Source organism: Ctenopharyngodon idella, chromosome 10, assembly GCF_019924925.1.
Source record: "Ctenopharyngodon idella isolate HZGC_01 chromosome 10, HZGC01, whole genome shotgun sequence".
NCBI classification, from domain to species: domain Eukaryota; kingdom Metazoa; phylum Chordata; class Actinopteri; order Cypriniformes; family Xenocyprididae; genus Ctenopharyngodon; species Ctenopharyngodon idella.
The window spans coordinates 38,036,558-38,051,948 of NC_067229.1; the positions used below are offsets into that span (position 1 = coordinate 38,036,558).

The 15,391-nt window shown below is 37.5% G+C and overlaps 2 protein-coding genes across 19 annotated transcripts in view; one reads left to right on the forward strand and one right to left on the reverse strand.

Annotated features, from left to right (window-relative positions):
* Positions 1-1,786: 1,786 nt before the first annotated feature.
* On the reverse strand, positions 1,787-3,575 carry tmem126a (transmembrane protein 126A). The gene is made up of 5 exons (XM_051909317.1): positions 3,447-3,575; positions 2,887-3,005; positions 2,607-2,800; positions 2,214-2,328; positions 1,787-2,126 (listed from the first exon to the last, which is right to left on the reverse strand). The coding sequence occupies exons 2-5, from the start codon at positions 2,997-2,999 to the stop codon at positions 1,928-1,930; spliced, it is 621 nt and encodes a 206-aa protein (XP_051765277.1). The 5' UTR covers positions 3,000-3,005; positions 3,447-3,575; the 3' UTR covers positions 1,787-1,927.
* An 878-nt stretch (positions 3,576-4,453) lies between these two features.
* Positions 4,454-15,391, forward strand: part of dlg2 (discs, large homolog 2 (Drosophila)) — a 246,565-nt gene continuing 235,627 nt past the window's right edge. For all 18 annotated transcript variants that reach the window (XM_051909206.1, XM_051909209.1, XM_051909208.1 and 15 more), the window contains exons 1-2: positions 4,454-5,008; positions 7,381-7,512. In XM_051909206.1, the coding sequence (XP_051765166.1) occupies positions 4,990-5,008; positions 7,381-7,512 (151 nt within the window). In that variant the 5' untranslated portion in view covers positions 4,454-4,989. The remainder of the gene's footprint in view (positions 5,009-7,380; positions 7,513-15,391) is intronic.

The window sequence follows — 15,391 nt, forward strand, 5'->3', positions numbered from 1 at the left end:
AAAAGTAGTAAAGACATTGTTAAAATAGTCAACGTGACTGCAGTGGTTCAACCTTAATGTTATGAAGCAACAAGAATACTTTTTGTGTGCAAAAACAAGTAACTATTTAACAATTTCTTCTCTACCCTGTCATTCTCTCACGCTCAGTATTGGCCGGCTCCTATGTCAGCATCACGCATGCGTCGTGATGCTCGCGTGAACAGCGTCTGCCAATAATGAGCCGGTGTTCTGATGTAGAACCTGGAAGCCTGTACTGTCTATACAATGCAAACAATGTAGGAGAATGACAGGGTAGAGAAGAATTTAAATAAAGTCATTATATTTTTATTTTATTTTTTGTGCACAAAGTATTCTTGTCGCTTCATAACATTAAGGTTGAACCACTAGTCACATGGACTATTTTAACGATGTCTTATTACCTTTTTGGGCCTTGAATGTGGTAATTATGTTGCTTTCTATGGGGGATGGATAAAACAAATTTCATCAATCTTAATTTGTGTTCCGGGATAAAGGAAGGCCATGTGGGTTTGGAATGACGTGAGGGTGAGTAATTAATGACAGAAATTTAATTTTTGGGTGAACTAACACTTTAAGGGCTCTGATAATTCAGTGACATCGAACTCTAGTGTTGCAGATCAATTTAAGCAGTTCTGAAATGTATAACTCTGCAGTTCATGTTTCTTATCCCTGGTACTTCATAACGCTGTCAGTGTGAATGGAACAAACATCTTGAATTGACAAACAAGACATGCTTCCAGTCAAGTACTGCTTTAATCAACTATCACAAAGCTCGTAGATGTCATTTTAAACTCACAGTTCCGATGCACTAACACACAATAATCCCATAAGCTTGTTTCTACCTGCACATGCCCTGACATGTGCAAAAATAGTTGTGCTTCCCTCCATTACACCAGACTTCTCTTAATGTCTGGCTACCTTTGTATATATATAGTGCTTTATACAATACCTATATACTAATTTGACCCACATTCTACCCAGTGTCAAACAATGGAATTACAACAAACATTCAATACAACATAATGGCTTACACTTAATGAATCTTTGTGCCAGCACTGTTTCAGATATAGAAACTTTTTTTTTTTTTTTTTTCTCCTGTGATAACATCTTGTATAAGATGACTTCAAAGTGATGATAAAATTTGAGAATTAAATGTTTCTGAAAAATGTCTTCATAAAGTAGATTTTAACTTGGTCATAGTGTCTCAAATATTGGTGCAATTCTTTTCTCTTGACACATCCAATGATATACTATAAATTTAGTTCTTCTGAAACACTGTGACTGAATTGAGTTTTGACATTCTGATTTAGAAGCTGGTTTGCATTTCAGAACTCTTTGGTTGATCATTGTGGTAGGGGATTGGAAATTGGCGCACACTGAAAGGTCTCTGGCAGTAAATGTGTGTTGTAAATAAGATGCTTAAGCTTGTTTCTCAGTGCATTGATTTTATTATTGGTTGCCAACAGAACCTGGTTATTGATCCGAAGGCTTTCCGTTTGATCACTTACAAGTTGTACATTGACAAATGACTTTTTTTTCACCACTTTTTATCCACTTTTTTTATTTTACACATTTTACACAAACAAATGGTTAAGTAAAGCTCTAGTTAATATTTTGTAGTGTCTGTGGTAAAGTTACATCCAGGCAGTTTATATTACTCAGAGACTTCCAAGGAATGGTATAATGTTATAAACTCCAATAAATATAAATACCTCAACTTGTGAGTTAGGTTATTTGTAGAACAGATACAAAGGTATAGTGGACAGAATCTCTTGATCAGTTGTTTATTCTTTTGTGGGGAAAATGCCATCAAAAACAACAACAAATCTGGTAAGACTGGGTCATGGCACTGGATGAGCATGTTTAATTTATAACAAAGATCTAGAATGCAAAATATCAGCAATAACTGCTAATCCTGAAGCTCTTCACTGTCAGAATCTGGTATTTTCAGAATTTTTAGGTAGATCTCAAAGTGCTTAGAGCTTAAGTAAGTTCCAAACAAACCCTGTAGCAGTAAAACAACATACATTTTCCGTACAATGGGTTTGCTCAGGTTCATCCAGAAGCGCATCATGTTGCCCTTCTCTGGCATCGGTGCACTGTTATACCTGTAAGACAATTGGACATCAGTTAAATAACTTGCTGTATTCTGTTTCTAAGAAAAAAAAAAAAGTAATAGCAATTTAGCAACTAACCTGGCTGCAAGACCAGCATTAACAGGTAAGGCCAACAAAATAGGATATATGCCGCCACCAACCACACCCACCAAAGCCCCTCTCATCAGGGTACAGGTTGGGCAGTTCAGGTCACCTACAATTACAATATAATCCTTAAATGCAAAGCAACCAGAAGCACTCAAAGAGCGTTTTGTTTTTTGTTTTTTTTACTGGTGAAGGGTCGTCACCAAAGGTAGGTAACGAAGTAAATACCAAACAAAAGGGAAAGCAAATGAAAAGCAGTTCAGCCTATGAAATTAAAAAAAAAACAACAGTATTAATATCGACCAGAAACAAAATTATATGTCGATCAAACAAAAGTCATGTAAAAGCCCCTTAATGCTAATTTGCTATACAACATTGCAACTATACCTGACATGAGGGGGTTTGTGACGGTCGCAGTGTACAGTGCTGCAGTTGTCAGAAAGGGAAGAACAGCCATGGGAAGGCTGGAAGTAAATCGTCCTTGGGTGACATTGAGTGCACGCCTATAAAAGCTGTTGGCGACCAAACCAGCAAATCCAGCGTTGCCAGCCAAATATATGGGGCCATATGAAAACAGTTTTCTGGTGGAATTAAAACAGGAAACTTTTATTAACTAACTGCAGTGGTTGGAAACTATGTTGCTGTGACATATTGTATATAAACTTACCTGTCGATATCAGGGAGCCTTTCAAACTTCTTATTCAGCATTTCAATAATCATTGCCCTGGATAATGTCTGGCCTTGGCCTGTGTCTTTCACAAACATCGCGTTGTCTGTCATGTTGATCTAAACAGACAGATATTTTAATGACTCCCAGCAGACAGACAACCTTCTAACAACATACTGACAATGTTGATATTTCACCGTTGTGTGGTGAAGGCTGTCACAATGTTTCAGCTGATATTTCATGATTCAGTTTATATATCGAATTCTTATAAGGGATATCTGTTTATATTAGTGCTTTCTATTCGTTAGCTATTAATAATAATAATCATTTACAGAATTTTAGACACATTTCAAACACGTGTTTATAACTTGATATGACGTTTTAAAAACGCAGCGTTAACGGTCTAACCAGTAGTAACTCATTCAGCCTAATGACAGCTGCTTTGTTTTACCTCTGTTGATGTGTAGCTGAATGTCAAACCCAGTCATATCACTGTTCATTTACAACTTCATTTGCACATGCTCAACACCGCATTTATGCATTGTAGAATTCTTACTTACACACGAAATAATCGCTAAACTATTTCCATCCCCTGTTCAACAGTCACGGTCCTCAGTGTCAGCAGGGCGCAGCCATGTCTAACCACATGTTCCAGTCAACTCTCACCCCGAGATACAGGAACAATACGACAATTCCTATTGGTCCGTGCGTGCGCCAACTGACAGAATGGACGAACGCCATTGGAGGACGCGCCCTGTCAATCCCCGCGGGTCAACCCTCTCGTTGCTAAGGCGAAACTGGTGATGATGCTGCTGCTGCTGCTGGTGATACTGCACCCACCGTAGAGAGAGTCTGCAAACCAGCTTTGGCAAAAGATGCCGTGAAGATCCACAGAAAAAATGACGGGAAAAGAAGTGAAGTTGTTCTTAACTGCATATCGGGACGTTTGACGAGGTGCTTTGGGATATATTTGCTCAGATTGGCTTAATTACCGAGGCAATTGTGGAGCCATGCGTTATCGGAAAGCTGGATGAAACTTGCAGGTGTTTTCCGACAGGCGTCGCACTGACAGGCTGCTGTTTCATGGGGAAAACACATCCTGCCTTATTTAGTTAAATCTGTTTTTTGTCTCTAGATCAGAATTTTATACACCAGTTTGCCTGTATGCTATGATGATGGTTTTGCTTGGGTCTCGAAGCTGAATTAAGTGACGTGAAACTGGATTGTGCTGATCAGCAAAATAATAATCAAAGTCTTAAATTTTAATTTTCAATTATTTTCTGATCATATTATAAAACAAAACACATGAACTTCATTCCATCACTATGTATAGAACAAGTTGTTCTTGAAGAACTGTTTACAAGCATGTATCATTAAACGTACACAGGCATATGAGATACAACAGAGATGTCATATTTATCTGTTCATCAAACTGTTGCTAATCTCCATATTTAAAATAATGCTTGATCAGCATATACTGGCTGAGTCTAAGCCAAGACAAGCCATGTGCTGGGGAGCCTCTCTAATTTGATGTATATGGCCCTTTGGGGCAAAAATTAGCTGTTATATTTAGTTTAGTTAGTCACTGCGCTTTTAATATTTGTCAGGAATGTATGGGTTAAATCTATGGGTTGTTTTATGGACAGCGTGACTGAATTATGTTTATGTAGTTAAACACCAAAGGCATTTAAGGAGTCGGTGCTTGTGCGAATATTCCAGGGGAATAATCCTCAATACCGAGAACATTCAGACACTGGAGAGCAGTTTTGACATTTCTCATCGCCAAGGTGCACTCGATAACTATCCACTCTTACTATCGGATTATGGATTTATTTCTCATGAGCGACAGTCATGCGCTCGGCATGTGTTTTCTTCTGCAAGATGTTTCGGCGCGTGTGTCTCCCTCTTTAACTTGACAATTACAAGCTACGACCCCGAGAGCTGTCATTCTGTGAGCTTTTCTATCTACAATAACGAACTGAGAAGGAACTTGCTGCTTTAGCAAGTGACAGTTTCTCCTTAACACTGACAGCAGATGAGGGCGAAACGTTTGTGTTGCTGTTTCCATGCGTGACAATCCCACAAGGACATAAAGGAGTAATTATGCCCTTAAGAAAACGAGGTGAGAAATAAACATCAATATATGTACATACTTACTGTGAAAACACGTTTATATGACTGTATAAGTGTAGTTGACATGTAATGTGTGGACTTTTTTAAAATCGACATCATTGTTTTAGGGTAAAAGTTACCAGTTACAGGAATATGCAATCTCTCTTTATTTTCACTTCTCTTTTCCCCACAATTTTAATCACATAGTGAAGACAAAATTATTTTAAATTGTCATGTAGTGTGACAAAATGTTAAAAGTACAAATATTCCATGTCTCCTACATAAAAGGTATGCTACATGCAAAATCAGAATCTGCAAAATGCTGAAATATAGCATGACATACGCATGTAACGTTTACACAAGTATTTTATGCCAACTAATGCAGAATGTCAGGAATTGATTAGTTGAAAGCTGCAGTTGCTGAAGCAGACAAAGATGATCATGTTATGGCAGGACTATTGTGGCTGTGCTTTTTATTATCCTTATTTTATTTTGACTTCTGTACCTCCTAAGCCTTAAATATGCAGTAGGGACTTCAAACTGTGTAATTATATATGTAGGCCTACTAATAGTGTAATTATACTCTGCTGTAAGTTTGTAGTCTGTAAAAATAGACACAAGCATGCCAACTAGCCTATGACCTCAGATGATCTCAGATGCTGGTTTGCATTTATATTTCAGACTGGAATGCAGTTGTGTTTAGTTACTCTTTAAGGTGACATGCATGCCTACAAGTCAAGTCTTTTTATGCATACTATAAATGTAGTGTATTTTTAACTTTATAGGGGCTGTATGTAGAATTTATAAACCCTTGTTATTAGCGACACTGGTGGTCATTAAGTGAACTTCAGTTTAATGCTCGTGCTCGCACACTCGTGAGTCTCGTGCACGCGTAGCGTATGTGATTCAAGGCCCAGATATAGGCCTACTCACAGCAAAGTTCTTTTTCGTTCTTCACTTAGAAGCAAAAAGAAGTTGGAAATACCTTTGTAGCGGTATACTTTTAACGAATATCGACGCTGTTGAGAGCAACGTTTAGACTAATATGTAAGCTCCTCTAAAATAACAAAATAAACACAAAACATGAGAGCTGTGAGAAAACAGCAGCTAAGCAAGCATCTGATCATAGCGATGTGGGTATTTTTGCACCAGCTCTGCAATTCACTGGCGTTATGTCGACAGATGAGGTAATTAAATTTAAATTAGACTGTTATGATAGTTTGATTAGATTAGAAAGTATATTTGAGACTATAGACTATATAGATATGGCTATAGTTTGAAGTAGCTAATCCCTTTTCTTTGAATGACACATTGACATTACAGTAATAATTGCTCTTTCGCATTATTCTGAATATCGTAAGCAATCATTTAATGTGTCATTGAATGGAAGAAAAGTGCTACTCAGGAGCGCGCATAAACATCATTTTCTATTGATTTTCCCGGCAAAAACGTCCCGAGTCCACATAAAAATCAGTAGGGCTTTCATAAACAACCTAGGAAGTCAGGGAAGCTCTCTCTCTTTTTTTATTTTTATTTTATTTTATTTTTTTAGTTTAGTTAAGCTGTTCACACATTGGCAATAAGCGACTAATGTATTCTTACATATAGTCTCTTTAGTGCCCTGCTTCTAGTAGTTTATCATTAGCAAGAAAGAACAACTAAATTATGGCTTTTCATACAAACCTGGATTATGAATCCAGATTTATATGGTTTTATATAGTGTTACTTGACATTGAAAAGTTGAATCACTATTTTATGTTACTGGTTTACTGATGATACTTCACAATGTAGCTAAACAATTATATTCTGTAGCCTAACTAATGCTGTGCATTTTCAGGTGAGCAGTCACATTAATGTATGCACAGTAATCCTTTCCACATGTATTACTAATTACAATGAACTTTAAATGTTAAAGTTTTATGTTGCTCTTTCATATTTTCTAAATAATGTTGCTCAGATGGCTCTGTCGAGGACAGGAATTAACCCCTGTCCTGTCCCTAGTGTCTGTTTGTCTGTGTGACTAAGTGACTGAGTCATGCTCAGTCACGCTGATGATCTGTGGCAGTAATAAAGAGTGTATCAGGGTCTCTTGACTGATTAAAATCAACACTAATCTGTGTTCACAACCCATTTTACTTCCGTAAACTGACATACTGAGAGAAACATGCATTGATGAATCAGTCACAGTTTGACTAGGAATGTGCATTAAGTAAAGAGGGTCAGTTTTGATTTCATGCATTTTTATTTATTTATTTTTTATTTTTTTTATAAATATAATTGTAATAAATAACAGTAAAACATTTTGTATAGTTCCATGTTCTGTGTTGTATTAAAAAAAAATCAGACCAGTAGCTTAACATTTTATTCTCTTCTGTCTTGCAGACACAGCCAGGGCAATAAGCCTCATGGAGGACTACTGCTCCAAACTGAAGAAACCAGAGGAACAACAGCTCAAAACTGCCATCTTAAGAATCATGGGCATTTTCAAAAGCAGTCTTTTCCAGGCTCTCATAGGTAAGACTATAATTTTTGCACAATTTTTTTCTTTTATATAGCAGAATAGGTCAATGAAAAGAAAAGATGCACTTGATTGTTTGAGCAGGATTCCTCAGATTGGGATATTTAGTATATTTACTTGAATTTATTCATGTCTAGAGTGTTTTAAAAGTGGGGTATGTATTTTTTCAACAACACTGTTTGAATGTTAGTCGGGCCGACACCAACAACAAAGTCTAACCAATCAACATTAGGGGGCGTATGATGGTCGAGGAGACAGAATGAGCAAGAGGGAGATTTGAAAAAGAAAAAAAAAAAAAAACGCAGAAAGAGAGATGAGACACAATACAAACAAGCTCAAAAGAATATCACTGGAATGAAGGTTTATGATTGGGCAAGCACTTTAGGACCAGCGTTAATATTAGAAAAGCTTACCAGCGCTGGAGAGAGCTAAGCGGGAAGGCCTGAAAACAGACGCGGAGGCTGCTTTGATTCCGCTTCACATGTGAGTAACGTTTTACTCACATGTGAAGCGGAATCAAAGCAGCCTCCTCGGGTTTGAGTTTGTTGGGTGTGTTTGGCATCATTGTCAGTGCACTCGCCTTGCCTGCCAGCAGCAGGCTGGGGTTCGAGACTGACTCGGAGCAGGGTGGTTAGGATTGGAGGGTGAGTTTTGGAGGCGGAGCAATGAAGAGAGGGGTGGGTTTGTTTGGGTTGATTTCAAATATCAACAATGTCCAACAGAGTTGTTGAAAAAATACATACCCCACCTTTAATGTTTATTGTTCTTATGTAAAGTACCCCTATTATGCTTTTTCGAATATTACCTTTTTTGCAGTGTGTAATATAGCTGTTTGTGAATATAAAATGTCTGCAAAGTTTTAAAGATCGAAGTGCATGACGAATAGTTAATGTCTCCTAAAAGAAAGAATCGATTCTAAACTGCTGAAACGATTCGTCAGCAATTCCAGTGTCACTTCCTGTTACATACCTATGTAACAATGTAACAAATTTGCATAATGCCAAGCCTATGGTCTTCATTGGCTGTCCACGAATGCTGTCTATTTTGACCCGCCCTCAAACATTGTAGTTGTAGCTGAGGCCTTGAACAGTTGGGTTTGTGTTGTCAACATGTTGAGAAGATGCTGTTTTCAGTACTGCGAATCCACTTTGCATGCACTTCAAAAGGATAAGGACTCGCGCTGGAATTTATACAGAAAAACCAACGGCATTATTTGTATCACTGTGTATCAAGCGCTGAGGAAGCCTCCGGAGCTGAAATTCAGATAATGGTCCGTCGTTTCCGACATGAACAGTAAACGGTAGACCAATCACAAAAAGACTGGGCTGTTTGACTAATCAGAGCAGAGTAGACTTGTGGTAAGGAGGGGTTAAAAGAGACTGAATCTTCAAACGAACCGTTTTCAGACTGTTTGAGAAATCAGTTATGTGCAATGTGTATATTATGAGTAGGGATGCACAGAAATTTAGGCCAAAAATGGCATTGGAGAAAAACGGACGAAAATATGAGCCGAAAATATATGCCGCCCCACCCCTCAGTGTTCAGCGCTCAAGTTTTACTCTCGCTCTGGCCGTTATCACTGTGCATTGGCCCATGCAAACGCTCCACTCATGTACCGCTCGTGCTCATTGGAAAAGCAAAGTCTGCTCAAATAACACACCAACATGAAATTTCTATGTAGTAGTATACTTGTTTCTGTTTTTAAATTCAGTATAATTAAAATGATTGAATTTCATTAAAAAGTCTAATGTTAATTCTATTATACAAAAAAAGCTATTTTAAAATTAGAAATAAATAATTTTTAAAAAGTATTTTCGGTTTTGGCCCAGAATTTGAATTTCGGTGCATCCCTAATTATGAGAACGTGTTTTTTGACCTTGGATGCATGTAAACCTCTTATAGGAGACCTCCAAAATAAAATGAGGAACCTTTTAAATAGCATAATTGGGGCACTTTAAAACACTGTTTTTAAGTCTTAAGGTCAAGGTTTTCATTTCTATTATTTGTTCCATTAAGATTGCATGTGTTTTGTCTGCTGATGTGACATTTGCTCATAGTTCATTCTTAAGCAGTGGGCACATTCTGCCGCTTTAGGGCTTTTTTTCTGAAATAAAGTTATTTTTAACCTTGCTGATGTGGCAGGAGATGCTTCCCTGTGCCTTTGGTATTTTAAACGTGTTCCTCATAAGCCCCAAATCTCCACAAGCTTTTGTCTTTTGTGTACAGAGAATCAGATTGGTTTCGAATCTTGATTGGTTTAACTCATTTATTCATACTCAAGGTCAAATAAAGCTTAAGGACGAATGCTCTCATGTGCTTTTAGTTTGCATTAGTGAGCTTTAGAGATTGCTGGTTTTGACTTCCATGATTTCCTCTTAGAATGTTATTAAATGTTTAGACACTTCGTTAGCTGAATATAGAATGTACAATTGATGGTTCTGTAATATAACGTCTAATCATAATTTCAGTAATGAAATGGACCATTGTGCTGTCACAGTCTGTTAACATTTTCACCGGGATGTCGATCTTTATTCTGGTCTAAAGCAAAGGTTTGTTCAAGCAATTAGCAAAGAAACTCAGAAAGCAGCCTGTCTTTTCTAACAAGTTTTGATGTTGTAACTGAGTGTGCTCCCTTTTTTGAGAAATGTATCTTCTTATTCCTTTTAAATTGCTTGGTTTATAGAGATTATATAAATGTTCCATTGAGTTTAATGAATGTACAGGGAATCAATCATTTTTTGTCAAAATGTCGAAATCTTTTGCTTTAAATGGTAGTTGGTAGAAGTGCTGTGATACAAGTTTTAACATCCTTATCATGAGAAATCTCATGCAGAATTTCTGAATCTTTTCCTTATCTTTTATCGACATTTGTCTTGTCTTATAATGTTTGAATTGGGCTCTATGCTTGCTATGACTTTAGCTGTAGGATTTAATACTCCAAAAAGCCTTTAATGAGTTGGATGAGAATTAGTCATGCAGAATAATTGCATAATTAAAAAAACAATGTGTTTAGATGCAATATTCTAAATCATAGTTGTGTGTATAAATACTTGTGCGCCTTTATTATGATGATTTGGGGGCAGGGATTTAAATATCACCCTCTATTTCCTGTCTATAACCTGTAATAAATCCTGTAAATCCTTTTTCTTCTATGACCTTTACCTCAACCCACTGATTGTCACCTGCTCTCTGCAGATTGCTTTATATTAATTGGAAAAGGTGACGTAATTCTAACTTCATGTTCTGTGCTGACCTCTTGAAATCATTCACAGATGACGGCAGAATTTAGTATTACATTTAACATATTTAGAACCTAACTGAATAATTAACTTGCATCTTAATGATTAATCTTAATCTTCATACTTAAACAAATGTGAACAATCGTGCAGATCTGTCAAACTTGTCCCCTTTCTGTTGATTTTCAATAAAATGCCGTTAAAGGTTGAGGTCACTTCCTGAAATAGCAGTAATCATCTTAGAAGGCATTAGCATGTGTGTAATCTGGACGGTGTGCCATCATGCCACAGACGTGCAACCTCTTAACCACTTAACCTATTCTCCCATTCACCAGGAAACACACATACACCCTTCTGTCAGTCATTTACACCTGACAGCATAGGTTGTTGAACATAGTTGTGGTATCTTATCTAGGCCATTCCAGATGAAATATATAAACATATTTTCTGCACAAATTCTCAGGAAAAAGTGAAAAATGTTAAGTGGAGTACTGCAGACTTGAATACATAAAATCATTTAAAGAAATAGTCCACCCAAAATTTATATTTTGTCATCATTTACACACCCTCATGTCGTTTCAAAACTGTATGCATTTCTTGCTTCTGCGGAGCATTGACTTCCAATGTATAGAAAAAAAATATTTTATGTGCCACAAAAAGTCGTACATTTTTTTGGAAGGAAATGAGGGTGAGTAAATGATGACCCAATTTAGATTTTTGGGTGTATTAACCTTTTAATAAACATACGCAAGGGGCACAAAATGTGTAAAGGGCCTTTCACACCAAGGATGATAACTATAACGATAAAGATATAGTTCTAAAAATAGTTATAAATGTAAAAAAAAAAAAAAATAGCCCACACCACTACTATAACGATAACAACACAGAGAAACGATATCATTGGAATCACTTTCACAGCTAATTTTTTCCATCTTGTGAATGATGAAAACATTAGCCGCTTTTCCACCGTCGGGCCGAACGATTCTCATTGCGTAACCGTTCCATTTCATGCCGATCCAGGCCAGTTGGTATGGTTGTGGTTTCATTTTCCACTGCGGGGCTGATATCGGTCGCTCTTTGGAATGTAATACAAAAGCATCAGCCGTTGCATTGGTAACGCAATGGTTTACTGAAGGTATGAGATGTAAATAATGACTGCGTTATGGAGGATGATCAGATATTTATTCTAATTTTATTATTGATTTGTTTACGTCGCTCAAATAGAGTGCTTAGACAGCTATAGAGAAAATGGTAGCCAGGCAACAGACAAATGACCGATCCTGAGTGGTGACATCACTTCACGGATTCTACCAGCATGATTCAGAGAATTCCGGGCCGAGAATGGTTTGTGATCATGCCGTGCCATACCAGGCTCAAGTGGAAACACAACTGGAACCGTTCCCTAACATTCTAAGAACCGTTCGGTTCGACAGTGGAAAAGCGGCTATTGACAGCCAATCAGAATCCTGAATCTGAAATAAAAGTTCTAATCTGTACCTTGAGATTTTGTTGATTTTTGTTGAGCACATTATAGTAGTATTGTAGTTATAGTAGTTTAAGTAGTTGGAGAAACCAAAATGGAATGGCTGTGTTGCACTTTCTTATTCATCCAAAAGCTGGTATTACAATAATCAAAAGTTCTCTAGAATGGCTGTCTTTTTTTTTTTTGAGTCTGTCCTTTTTGATGAGATTTCCTTGCTAAATATTCTCCATCACAGATGCTCATTGGAATCCTTTAGATACTAAGCCACTACGGCCTAATCGGGAAACCAACCACAGTCTGCCAATTTGTTCCATAGAGGTTTTTAATGGGCCCTATTTGTCACTGTCATCTGAACAAGGTTGGATGCTGCCCTCTTAATAGAAGAGCCATGACGGCGCACTCCTGTTTCACAGAGAGACCGTCCCATGAGAAGCTTTTTTTTTTTTTTTTTTTTTGCTCCTGCTGCTAAACTGTAACCAGATCTGTTACTCTTACAGGAGGGGAGTTCCTGATACCAGGGGACGGGTGGCGAATAACGGTCTCTATTTGGTCCGAGCTCCACAGCTAGAACAATACAACTGCTCGGCTAGAGTTTCTAGAGTTCCAGAACGCTCATCAAAAGTTTAGTCTTAGTTTAGGCTTTGTGTCGCAGACAGAAGTATCCAATAAGGATTACAAAGTCCTGATTAGATCATTTATTGTGTCTGTGTATGATCGAGTGTGTGTGTTGCTCTTGCTCAATTCAAGTCACCATTTGCAAATCCATTTTACTAAAATAATATAACATAATTCTGAAAGAAACAGGGTAATTAATGAAAACAAAAATGGGAATTTATATATCAGGAATTGACTGAATTGTGCAAAATGGGCGTTGTGTACAAAAATGTGACTAGGTGTTTGAAGGGGAGGAGGGGTAAGAGGGAGTGGTGATGTCAGTCATTCTTTCCGAGCAAATTTGATTTCTTTGGAATGAGTCAATTGTTAAAAGGTCCACTCAAAGTGTTAGTTCACCCAAAAAAGAAAATGATCCATGATTTATTCACCCTCAAGCCATCAATCTTCTTCAGACGAACACAATCAGAGATATATTTAATAAATATCCTGGCTCTTCCAAGCTTTATAATGGTAGTGACGTTTTTTGGGTTTTTTGAAGCCCCCCCAAAAAAAATGCATCCATCCGTCATAAAAATAATCCATAAAGGCCTTCTGAAGTGAAGTGAAGGGTTTTTATAAGAAGAATATCCATATTTGAAACTAAATAAACTAAAATAACTTGCTTCTGGCCATACGCATACTGTGGAAGTCGGCTTGCGTCACAAGAGTAACTTCTGACACGATGTATAACACAGGATGTAGGAGTAGCGTAAGCTTGGACACCTCTCGCAGGTAAGCAAATAGGGCTGGGCAACAGACTCAAGCGTCTTTTCTCTTATATTAAAATCCACCGTCATTTTCTCTTTAAAATTTCTCGTTTTAGACTTCTAATTCATGACTGGTGTTTTGTTTTGCTCTATCCTCTGCGCCTCCACGTTCATCATTACGTCATGCGTCAGGTCAGAGGTTACTTTTCCACTGCAAATCGAAGCTAGATATTATAGTTAATAAAGTTTTAAATGTGGATACTTTTTCTTACAAAAACCCATCGCTTCTCTTCAGAAGGCCTTTATTAACGCCCTGGAGCCGTGTGGATTGTTTTAATAATGGATGGATACTTTTTTTTTTTTTGCTTCAAAATCGCGCCCCCCATTCACTGCCATTATAAACCTTGGAAGAGCCAGGATTTTTTTAAAAATATCTCTCCAGTTGTGTTGGTCTGAAAGAAGATAGTCATATACACCTAGGATGGCTTGATGGTGAGTAAATCATGGGATAATTTTCATTTTTGGGTGAACTAACTCTTTAAATTTGTTAAATATTTGAGTGCATGCAAACACACACAGACACAGACACACACACACACACGCACACACACACACACACACACACTCTCACTCTCTCTCTCTCTCTCTCTCTCTCTCTCTCTCTCTCTCTCTCTCTCTCTCTCACATGTTTGTGCTCTAGAATAATCTAGTCTTCCTGTAGCATGTTCTCTCTCTCTCTCTCTCACATGTTTGTGCTCTAGAATAATCTAGTCTTCCTGTAGCATGTTCTCTCTCTCACTCTCTCTCTCTTGCTCGCTCTCGCTCACTTGCGCTCTCTCTCTCTCTCACTCATTCACTTTCATCTGGTACTGTTTATTTCCCTAAACAAGTGGATGTGAGTTTCTGCGTCTCACATGGTGGTGGAAGCCATGCCTCAAATTGGAGGATACTGGGTGAGGACTTTTGTCAGAGACTGTTGTCTTGAATTACAGGTCAGTGTTGGGTAATCTCGTTCATCAGTGATTGTCAGGTATGACCCAGATCTGAGATCAGTAGCTCACAGTGCTGTTTGGTACTACATTTTTTGGGAAACACAATGTTAAAGTTGTAAAGATAATGACTGCTTGTTGCTTCGAATGATTAAATGAATTAGGTTACTAGTTTTCTTACAGGTTGTATGAGCTGTACTAATGAGAGCATAGATCACAGCAGCATTAAAGGTGTTGGTGTAAAACTCTTCCAGATAATAACGCTAATCTCATCTTAATGTTACAGAGATCACTGTCTAGTTAAAATGTTGATGTTGCAGTTTTATTTGAAAAAGTCTTTTGAGGCATACTAATTTTCAAGTTAGGTGATCTCTGATATGAATATTCAAAAAAGAAGAAGAAGAAAAAAAGACAGGGAAAAAGGTTGCAGACTGACATTCTTGCGGACTGACATTCTTGGCTGTGGAACTTAGGGTAAAACTCTTATTTTGGCATTTTTACATTCTGTTCTATTGAAGTGCTTTTACGACTTTGAAACTTGGTGTTGTTATAAATAGTCAAGCCCCATGTTTACTTGATAGTATAATTTGAGTTTATAATTAGCCAGTGTTTACAGAAATGCCATGCCCATGCATTTGGTTGAGTACCAGGCTTGGCAGGCGCCACCTTTGAAACAGTTGGCTGGAAATTATTAGATGCCCTCAAGGACAGTGGAGCTTCTAGAAAGATATAAATGCTGGTCTAAAGATGCAAATGTAATGTGAATATTTTCCTTAGCAAGCCTTTAGCTCTTGAGCTCAACCACA